At 33.9% G+C, this 11,449-nt stretch overlaps 2 protein-coding genes across 3 annotated transcripts in view; one reads left to right on the plus strand and one right to left on the minus strand.

Moving 5' to 3' along the window:
- LOC143255813 (protein NDNF-like) overlaps positions 1-5,930 on the minus strand; it is an 81,591-nt gene extending 75,661 nt beyond the window's left edge. Inside the window, exon 1 of one of the 2 annotated variants that reach the window (XM_076512081.1) lies at positions 5,450-5,930. The gene's annotated coding sequence lies outside the window, so the exon portion shown is untranslated. The remainder of the gene's footprint in view (positions 1-5,449) is intronic. The other variant, XM_076512082.1, reaches the window with a different exon arrangement.
- Positions 5,919-10,809, plus strand: LOC143255815 (uncharacterized). Its single transcript, XM_076512086.1, has 2 exons — positions 5,919-6,056; positions 9,810-10,809. Exon 2 carries the CDS (start codon positions 10,265-10,267, stop codon positions 10,568-10,570), a length of 306 nt encoding a protein of 101 aa, XP_076368201.1. The 5' UTR covers positions 5,919-6,056; positions 9,810-10,264; the 3' UTR covers positions 10,571-10,809.
- Positions 10,810-11,449: the final 640 nt, after the last annotated feature.

Raw genomic sequence — 11,449 nt, forward strand, 5'->3', positions numbered from 1 at the left:
CTTCACTGTTATAGTACCATACCACCTCTTAACCACTTTTATAACAAGTTTATTAATTATCTCTATAATAAGTCTAACAACCGTTTCTCTAAAAGGTTTATCAACCATCTCTATAATAAGTCTAACAACCATTTCTATAACAAGTTTGGCCTGGCATGGCCTAGAGCGTTAAGGCGTGCGCTTCGTAATCTGAGGGTCGCGGGTTCGCGACCGAGTCGCGCCAAACATGCTCGCCCTCCCAGCCATGAGGGCGTTATAATGTGACGGTCAATCCCACTTTTAGTTGGTAAAAGAGTAGCCCAAGAGTTGGCGGTGGGTGGTGATGACTAGCTGCCTTCCCTCTAGTCTTACATTGCTAAATTAGGGACGGCTAGCACAGATAGCCCTCGTGTAGCTTTGTGCGAAATTCCAAAACAAAATATAACAAGTTTATCAACTATGTCTATATTAAGTCTACCGTTTCTATAACAAGTCTAACAACCGTTTCTATAACAAGTTTAAAAACTCATTTCTATAAAGATAATTTCATCACTAGAAATAGAAAGAGCTTCTTTGTTTTCAACAATTAATAAAGACAAGCGAAACTCAGATTTGTTTTAGTCACTGTTATCATACATATTAACTGTTTTGGTATTCATTAAATGTTAGCATCAGTCGTTTTATTATTTTATATAATATTTTTAAGGAGATTTAAACGACAAATTACGAACGTGAGAGTTTTCATTATATAGTTTAAATACGGTCTCATATTATTTTGTAGGTTAACTTTTAATAGATATACAGTTGAAAAGAAAAACATGTTAACAATTTGTTTCTGCAATATCACGTGTCCTCTTTGTTTGTGTTTTTGACCATGTGTTTCAGATGAATAGCCTTGGCCAGTGATTAGTGCAAATGCCTCCAGAGGCATACATGGATAACCTTGGAGTGGAGAAAGCTGGAACTTGTTTCAATTTTACTGAAGAAGAACATTTATGAGAACTTCCTACTTGTTTATAAACACACAGCGAGACGTCGTAATGAACGGTCATCAGTGAATATCTCGCACAGTATCAAAATGTTGAACTTTAGTTCGTACTGTGTGAAATATTTTCACAAAATATTAACTCGTCAACGTGAGTTAGTACTGTGCGAAACATGTTCCCACAGGATTAAAGTGTTGAAGTGAGCTTGTAATGTTTGAAATATGTTCACACAGAATTAAAAATTTTGAAGTCAGTTCGTGCTTATGAAATGTGCTCACACAGGGTAAAAAATGCTGATATCAGCTACTACTGTTCAAAACATGGTTACACAGGACTAAAGCGTTAAAGTAAAGATTGTTTGTTCTATCATAGTATCAAAAGGAAGATTCTAAGCTAAATACATGAAGATTTGATATCGATTTCTTAACAAACTGAGCTTCATTGTTGATATAAGAAAGCTAAAAGTTTGAACATCACGACTTATAAAGCATTGAAAAAATGTGTAAAATACAATAAATGAATAAAAATCGAATGTTCAGTCGCCACGTTCTGAAGTGGTTTGTTTGATGCTTTTCAGTTAAGAATAGTTTTAACAGATTAAAATTTATACCAGTTTTAGAATGATGGTTTTATTACACGTATTACCCAAAAAACCATGCATTACCACTTTAGTCACTACAAGACCAAATAAAACGACGCTTTTCAATAGTATTTAACGAACGTTTCACATACAATATATATTAATACAATATTACATAGAAATTCCTGAATCATTATTCGTATAATAAGAGAAGGGCATATAATAAAATATAAAGATATATAAAACTATGTAACATAAATTTTGTTCCTGGATAGTATGTGTTATTTCTTAATTGCTTATGTTGTAAAAGTACAGAAAATGGCCAGTATTCCCTTTAAACTTTGCTTTTGTGACCTGGATAATGAAATTTAGAAATTAACCTATTTTCTACGTAAAAACGGGCAAATTTCCACATTTTGATTTACGTAAGGTCTGAATAAAACAACATATGAATCAAGATTTACATGTATTTATATTAAAGTTATACAAAAATGTTTAGAAGTGAGTAGTTTTTCGAGATTTGCGACTTTAATATAAATCACTTTCGCGTATCAGCCCCTTAATATAGTCTCCCATCATGTTTTTCGTTATACGCTCCCAGGTCACAAAAGCAAAAGTTTGAAGAGAAAAATAAGTCTTTTCCATTTACTTTAGGCATAAGTAATTAGGAAAACACTTTCTGCCCAGGAACAAGAAAAAGTAAAAATGTTGTTACGTAGTGTAATGTTTGTGTGCTACTTTAAAGGAACTGAGCTACACTCACTGTAATAGAATCTAATAACAAGTAATCATTCAAATAATTGAATGAACTAATTCTAAGATTTATTCAAAAATAGAATGACCACAGATAAGGCGAAAAGTGTGTTTATTTGGAGTTGAAGGATATTGTTTATACGGATGTTTTGAAATAAGTAAATTCCATCTTTAGTAAACTGTACATATTTTTAAAATACAAATTATTTTGATCTCAGAAATGGAATTACAGTGTTGAAAATTTGTTATAATGACAGCGAATTACTAATTATAGAAGCCTTTCTTATTAATGAAGATATATATATATATATATATACGTTGAGGTATATATTTTATTACCATTAGTGACTGAAGTATTGTTCATACTTCTTGCTGTGTTTTTTTTCTATTTTATTCTGAACATGGAATATGTTCCTTCAAGATAAGTTTAGTTTATCTTTATAAACATGCTTATCAGTGCCCATTCTATTTTTGGTATAGTAATATTTCTACTCTATGAATCTGTAACTAAGATCTAGCTGTGTACTTGTGGTATCAGTCTAACAGTTCTGATCCAAAGTTCAGGTCATGTAACTTCCGTTTGATGTCAATCATTACTTTGATTTGTTTAATATCGATAAGTTGAGCATTTGAGTTACGTCATTTGACTTGCAATATGTGGGTCACGGGTTCGAATCACGTCACCGAATATGGTCGCCCTTTGAGCTGTTGGGATATCATAATGTAGAAGTCATTACTACTATTCGTCGGTACAAAAGTTGCCCAAGAGTTGGCGGTGGGTGTGTTGAATATCTGCCTTTTCTAGTTTACTTCTTTACATTTAGGGACAGTTATTGCAAATAACCCTCAAGTAGCATTGCTCAAAATTTTACAAACAAACAAAAAGTTCAGTTTTAGGTTTTATAATTTAATATTATTATTGATTATCATTTTGTTACGCATATTAGAGTGCGTCAAACGTTAAGTGAGTATTCATCCAAGCCATGAGTTTTGAAAGAAAAATACAAAAAGAAACGTCTAGAACTTCGAACTGTAATATGTCATAAGACATTCACTTTTCTAGTAAAATGAGCACGAATGTTTCACAGATATAAATGAGTTACCATGTTTTCTTTTAATTACACTAGTTTTTAAATACATCATATCCGAATTCACTTCTGATCATAATTTATATAAAGATCGATTTTTTTCATGCACAGTATTTTGAAAATATTGGTTGTGTGTTGTAATACAATAGTGTTTTTATGTCCAAACGTCAATACTTTATCTGGAGGTTCTTTATTTTAAAGATGAGCAAAAAATGTTGAAAAAAAGTACATAGGATAAAATTATCATACTACTGATATGTAATAGAATATAGAACATGCTCACATTAGCCACTATATGTTGTGTCTTATGTCACTTTAATCTGGTCTTTCCTAAAACACAGTTCATACTTCCATTTTATGGAAGATTTAGGCTTAAAGGTAAGAACTGGAAAGAGAAGTTATAAAATAAGCTGGATACGACACAGTAATGAACTTTAATTGTATAAGGTTAGAGAAAATCGTACAAAGTCTTCATTTCTTATCACAAGGGTTAGTAGCAATAACTCCGTTCTGTGTTTGATAAAAAATAATTAGGACTACGTTAGTGTTACACGTGGTTATGAACGTATAACAGAAACTGGAGATTTGTGTATCTTATTTCCAATGCTTTTCTTCCAAAACCTCAGATAACTCAGATGTAGGCAATATATCCATGTTGACGATTTATTTTAGTGATTAGTAACCTTTTCTAGTGATTCCCCCATCCCGTCCCAACTCCAGACAACTGCTCTTTTAGGACCTTTGGTTGTACTGTGGTAAACAACACAGGCAAGTAGCCTAATTCTAAAGGGGACAATTCTATTTTTACCGACATAATCAACACTGAAATCTTGGTTCTTTCGAACCATCCAGACGGTTAGTGAGGTAAATAAAAATAAACATACGGTTTTACTTTTTATGTACTTGTAAAGTAAAAAAAGCAACAATTACCGTGTTTCTCCGATAATAAGACCTACCCATAAAATAAGACCTAGTGTGATTTTTGGGGATAGTTTTAATATAAGCCCTACCCTTAAAATAAGCCCTAGTTAAGAGTGGCAGGAAGAGGAAAGAAATAAAAAAAAATAATTTATTAATTAGTTTGTTTAAGTATTAATCAGTTAGTTTAATAGTTTAATAATAGTTTATTTTAAATGGTTAGTTTAATAGTTTTACTTTGTGACTTCATTTTTTTTAATATATCAAAATAAGACATCCCCCGAAAATAAGTCCTAGTGTCATATTTTGGAGTGAAAATTAATATAAGCCCTGTCTTATTTTCGGAGAAACACGGTAATAGTCATAACTATCGTAACTATCAAAATTAACAAAAGAATACCTTGTTCGTTTTATCCTTCATAAGTAGTTTTAAAAATCTTCTCACATAAACTTTGCCCCTTTCCTTCCCACCAGGGGCTCAGCAATAAGTTAAGAGCTCATTCTGCTAAAATTCATGTTTCGTTACTTTTGACGGGCTCAGCACTCACAGCCCTTTGTGTAGCTCTGTACATAAACTTAAGCCTAGCAGATTATGTTCTACTGTAAAAGCCTGTAATCTCCGCTCATAAGATCATTGCTATGAGATATGTTTTCTTCTTCGTAATCGTCATAGAATTATTATTTATGTTATACATATATGACACTAAATACGGTGAATAAAGGAAATACTAACAAAGTGTAAAACATACACGTGATGATGACTCAAAGAAAGTATTATTTTTGAATACTTATATGGAAAAATACAAACTTATAGAAATATTCAGCACGTTATTAAAAACAGTAAAAACTATTCTTGTAACTTGAAACAGTTTATTTGATCTCTTGGATGTGATAAATATTGACCGACGCGCGCGCACGCTCACACATACACGCAAAACACGAGCAGTTAACTGTTTAAAAACATGCCGAGAGCATTATTTCAACTTATTTGACTAACATTAATTGTGAAACTGGTTAACACACGAAAAAATAATTTAATTTTGTTAGTTAATACGTTAATTATAAGTTAAAAACATGAGTTAACTTTCAAAAAATAAAACACATTTGAATGGATAAATCTACAAAAATTGGGAAAATTTACTTACCTAACACAAATACGGAGGTAAGCGTTTTTAGAAGTTCAACTTATGCACATTAATATCGCCGAACTTCTTGAGTGAAAGGTTTGAAGTTCCTTCAGAATTCTGCTCTCATTATTTTTAAATCATACGAATTAGTTCGCAATTTTTCACATCGTACACGAGCACAGAGAGACTCAACCAGTCAAATGGCTAAGATCATCTACCGAACGCAGCGCCGAGCACCGAGGGAGGGGTTGAGGTAGAAGGGGAGAGTGCAGCTGAAAGGAGGAAAAGAAGGGACAAGTGTGGAAAATGAAGGGTCACGTGACTACATCTAGCTTGTAAGTAAGACAAATAATTGGGTCCAATTAACTTCTTACTAATTCGAAGTCAAAGTCTGCGCAGCCTCTGTTGAAAGCAACCAGAAATACTCGTTCATGCGATGTTGCAGGAGCAATAGGGAAGTTTTACCAGAAGCACGAGAGCAAGTCGTAAAGAAAACACATCAAGTAAGAACGCCAAATATTCTCCGCGGGAACCACCACGTGCGTGCACTTGAAAGTGTTTTGATTTCTGTTGCGGAGCTTTAACCTTGACATCAAGTGCCAGAAGTGTCTGCTTCCCCATAGTGGTAATGTTCTATAAAAATTCAAGAAGCTAACAACCTCTCGAATATAAATTAAATAATTGAAATGCTTATTTCGTTCGAGTCAAGCTTAGGTTCAGGTTTTATTGATACTATAATTATCATATGTAAATTGCGTAGTTAGTAAAATTCGGTAGTTAGTAAGCTTGGTTTTTTTTTACACTAAATTTTTAATGATTGAACAAATGTATAATTCCAGACAATTTTAAAATTTGATGTATAATAGTGTATAAATAGATTCTTGTGCTTAAAGTATCAGTCCGTTTTGCTAGTAAACATGGTAGTTCTTTGCAGTAAAAGAAAAAATCATTTGTCGCTGGATTAAGATAAATAGGTTATGTTTGTTTGTTGTTAAACAAATGTATACAATGGGCTCTCTAAGTTTTACTTTTACCATTGCAAGTTTTCAATCTTACCGCTGTGCCACTTGAAGTCTGATAAATAGGTGTGTTTGAGCGTTATTAGTTTTAAATTCGTACGGGTAAACTTGTTTTGATAGCGGTTTACAATGAGATAACCGATATTCTCAAAGTAGTTCTACATAATTGCTTTGTAATACTAAGCCTACATTTTAAAGAACTGGTGTGATGAAGTTTAAACAGTGATGGAGAAATCCGTTTGTAATTAACGGATATTGTGTTGAGATGTTTATTTGTTCTCACTTGCATTACTGTTAATGTACATTTGGTTATAATGAATTAACATGAGTGGCTTACAGAAAGGAATGTCCTATTTCTTTCTGAACCGTTCTTTAAATAAAGATTGAACATTAGGTAATAGAACTTAAAACATAACCGGCTGAAAACTACGTTTTAAATTAAGCCAGCTCTCTTAAGATGAGTTAACTCGTTGTTTAGAAAATGCACCAGTGAAGACATATATATATATAACTTCAGTCAATATAATACACATAAATTTCATAATATTGCTCATATATTCTAATATTACCTTTTGTATAAAATAGTTCATAAAGATGCGCGATTAGAAAGTCTGTATATTTCAGTATCAGGACCAAATATTTTACTATAAATTCAAATTTTGTGATCAAAATAATGAACATCTCAATCATTTCTTACGAGTCGTGTCAGGCTCTGCATAGTACTATTTTACCACTTCATCATTTACAACAAATCCCATATAATATTAATGTGCATTTTACTGTTAGTGACGTCAATCCCACCCACACTTAATGTGACTGACTACCAGTAATTAATATTTCTCTTTTCAGTACACACGAGAAGAAGCTAAATGCTGAGAAATATAAACCTTTTATTTTTCTACACGTGTATGATAAAAAGTCTCAACAGAAGTGACGTATTATGATAAGATTATGGATTTACCAAAGAATCGTGAATATTCATTCGCACGAGAGAAACATATACTAATGTTAATTAGGGTTAATAATAAACTTATTGATCTTTAGTGTACTGTTTTCTATATTACTACTAATTTTGTATACAGTTGTTAAATATAGTAAAACAGAACATATAATGATATTTCCACACACTATTAACAAAAGTGAGACAGTTTGAAATTGATTCTCTTGTTTTTGTCGCATCGCAACATTAAAAACATTGCTTTGGTATATGCAAAGTATACAGCGACCTAATTGATTTGAAGTTATGATTTTTGTAAATGCTAAATATATATTTTTCTACAATAAATATATAGAAAGAGTTCTTAGATCCAGCATTAGGACGTTTATATATTTTAAAACATTTTCTCTGATTAATCCAAGGCGATTGAATTAGAATAAAAGTCAGTTTATTCTTAAATAAAGCTTACACACACACACACAATAATATATATAAAGTATAGTCTTTTTTTGAAGTAGCTTGTGTTGTTTGTTTGTTTTAAATTTTGCGCAAAGCTACTCGAGGGCTATCTGCGCTAGCCGTCCCTAATTTAGCTAGTCATCACCATTCACTGCCAACTCTTGGGCTACTCTTTTACCAACGAATAGTGGGATTGACCGTTACATTATAACGCCCCCACGGTTGAAAGGGCAAGCATATTTGGTGCGACCCTCGGATTACGAGTCGAACGCCTTAACACACTTGGCCATGTCGGGCCTTTGAAGTAGCGCAACAGTCTCTGTATATTATGGATTGGTTGTATGACAGTCGTAAAGTTGAGGTAAAACATTATTCAGGGTTTATTAAAACGTAAAATACATTATATTTACTACAATATATTAGTGTGGAATTCCAGTAGAAATCCATGATATCAGCTCTTATTTTTCTCTGTTTCGCTTTTATTGGCGTGTTCCAAGTTTCTTGATGGCAACTCAGATAACAATGAAGATACAGTTGCTATGGTGATTTAATCACATCTCCAATCATTCATGCTCCCACGTAAGACAGCGACAAGTTTACGGACTTAAAATACTAAAATCCGAAGCTGGATACAACAGATAGGAACAAAGAAAACAATCCGTATATCTTCATTGCTAGCACTGTTCTAGTTATAGTGATAAAGGAAGTAATAACATATTGTCCCCAGGGACACAGAGGAATGTCTGCGGACTCGTAACGCGAGAAATAGGGTTTTGATACCCGTGCGTGTTGAGCAGAGCACACATAGTCCATTCTGTAGCTTTATGTTTAGTTCCAAACAAAGCGAAAAATAACATACTAGTAGGGCTATATTTACAAGAAAGTATATGTGGTGGCGCCTTTGAGGCAGAGGTATGTTTGGTGATGGTATTATTAAACTTAAATACAGGTAGGAATGGAAACCCGGAATTCAATAGCTTTATACGTCCATAGTGCAATCTGTTCATAAATTACATTTTAAAATAACTTAAATAGGAATTTATTACAAATATTAAAAGATTAAAAGTGTTTTAAAATAGAGAAAATGAAATATCTCAAGACCCTTACAATGTTGTAACTTAGATGCGTGATTATAAACTAAACTTAAGGACCAGAAGTAAATATATCACTTACCACATTAAATTAGACCTAACATTGATGGTGAAACACTTTCGTTAAGCGCAGGAGCCCTAATAGAGCCAATTAACCCTAAATGTGTGTCGTATGACCCCAATCACATTCATGATCTGCGATACTTAAATATAAAAACATGTTCACACGAGAATCTACACATTTACAGCAGATCTACCATGTCACTGCAGTCCTGTTGTGCGTTGGGTGATAGTAGATAATTATTGTAAACCATTCTGATTTTATCAGGTGTTATATTAGTTTGTATCTAAAACATGAAATTAAGAATATCGTAAACGATGAAGTTTTGACCCAAATTTAAAAAATGGTAGCTACGTTTCAGATCCTGGAAGTTAGTTAGTCAGGCTTATTTAACCAAGTAAAATACAGTAATTTATTTGCCACTGTAAAACATACATATCACTTAATCTAGAGATAGAAAATTTCTATGCTTCATACTCTAAGCAAGTATGTTAGCAAAGTTACAAGATTAAAAGTTAGAACTTCGACTTGGTGCAATTTATAAAAATGAGGGCTTTACCTTTTAAAGTAGCTGAAAACCTTGAGACTGTCGTGTTTTAGAAAGGCTGTAAGTTTAATCACAAAATTAAATTTTTTCAGCCAGAAGACGATTACACTATGTCACAAAATTTTTACTTTTTCTTGTTCCTGGGCAGAAAGTGTTATTTTCCAATTGCTTATGCTTAAAGTAAATGAAAAAGATCTATCTTTCTCTTCAAACTTTGCTTTTGTGACCTGGGTAATGAAATTTTCAAATTTACCCATTTTCCAGAACATTCCAGGTAGAAACGGTGCTGAAACATTTGGAATTATGTGTAACCCGAACGAATGGCGCCTCTTCATTGATAGCTCATCCAGAAGTCTCAAAGCTGTGCTGCTCCATAACAGAATAAGTATCCGTCTCTTCCCCTGGCTCATTCGGTGCACCTCAAAGAGGAATAAAACAGCGTCAAGATCTTGCTAGATGCCTTGAAGTATGATGAGTATGGTTGGTAGGTTATCGGAGACTTCAAAATGGTGGCATTCCTGATGGGTCTCCAAGGAGGCTTCACCAAGTTTCTCTTGTTACCTTTGCCTTTGGGAGAGCAGTGACACCGCAGCACACTACAACAGGGAGCACTGGCCACAACGGACCGAGTTCTCTGTGGGGAGGCACAATGTCAAGTGTGAGCCATTAGTGGACCTCCAGAAGTGTTGTTCCCACAATTGCACATAAAATTGGGTCTTATGAAACAATTTGTCACAGCTCTTGATAAGGAATCTGCAGCCTTCAAGTACCTTCGAGACTTCTTCCTAAGTTGTCTGAGGCAAAGGTCAAACTGGTGTCTTCGTTGGACCACAAATAAAGAAGTTCCTAGAGTGCACAGAATTCCCCAAGAAGCTCAGTACGAAGGAAAAAAAAGCTTGGGGCAGATTTGTCGCAGTGATTCGGGGCTTCTTGACCAATCACAAAGCCGAAAATTATGTGGAAGAACTGGTGAAGAACTACGGCAACATGGGCTGCAAGATGTCCCTGAAAGTTCATATCCTTGACGCTCATCTTGATAAATTCAAGAAGAACATGGGAGCATACTCAGAGGAGCAAAGCGAGCGGAGCGCTTCCACAAAGATATACTGGACTTTAAACACCGCCACCAAAGAGCATATAACAAAAACATGATGGCAGACTATATTTGGGGGCTGATACAGTCGCAAATCTCGAAAAACTACTCACTTCTAAACATTTTTGTGCATTTGTGTATAACGTTAATAAAAATACATGTAAATCTTGATTCATATGTTGTTTTATTCAGACCTTACGTAAATGAAAATGTGCAAATTTGTCAGTTTTTACGTAGAAAATAGGTTAATTTCTAAATTTCATTATCCAGGTCACAAAAGCAAAGTTTAAAGGTTTTTTTTTTTTTTTTGAATTTCGCACAAAGCTACTCGAGGGCTATCTGTGCTAGCCGTCCCTAATTTAGCAGTGCAAGACTAGAGGGAAGGCAGCTAGTCATCACCACCCACCGCCAACTTTTGGGCTACTCTTTTACCAACGAATAGTGGGATTGACCGTCACATTATACACCCCCACGGCTGGGAGGGCGAGCATGTTTAGCGCGACGGGGGCGCGAACCCGCGACCCTTGGATTACGAGTCGCACGCCTTACGCGCTAGGCCATGCCGGGCCCCAAGTTTAAAGGGAATAATGGCCATTTTCTGTACTTTTATAACATAAGCAATTAAAAAAAATAATACATACTATCTAGAAACAAAATTTGTGTTACATAGTGTTATTGCATCAATATGTTTCCGACGAAATAGGTTTTATCTATACGTTTCGAATACTTTATACATGTACAACAGTGTAAATTTACAGGATATTAAATTATAATATCTCTTCTCTCACATATTTTTAAACAGAAACAAATA

Source organism: Tachypleus tridentatus, chromosome 7 (genome assembly GCF_004210375.1).
Source record: "Tachypleus tridentatus isolate NWPU-2018 chromosome 7, ASM421037v1, whole genome shotgun sequence".
Lineage (NCBI taxonomy): Eukaryota > Metazoa > Arthropoda > Merostomata > Xiphosura > Limulidae > Tachypleus > Tachypleus tridentatus.

What these genes read in the sequence shown, in the direction of transcription:
- LOC143255815 (XM_076512086.1), top strand. Translation starts at nt 10,265, where the DNA reads ATGAAACAATTTGTCACAGCTCTTGATAAGGAATCTGCAGCCTTCAAG.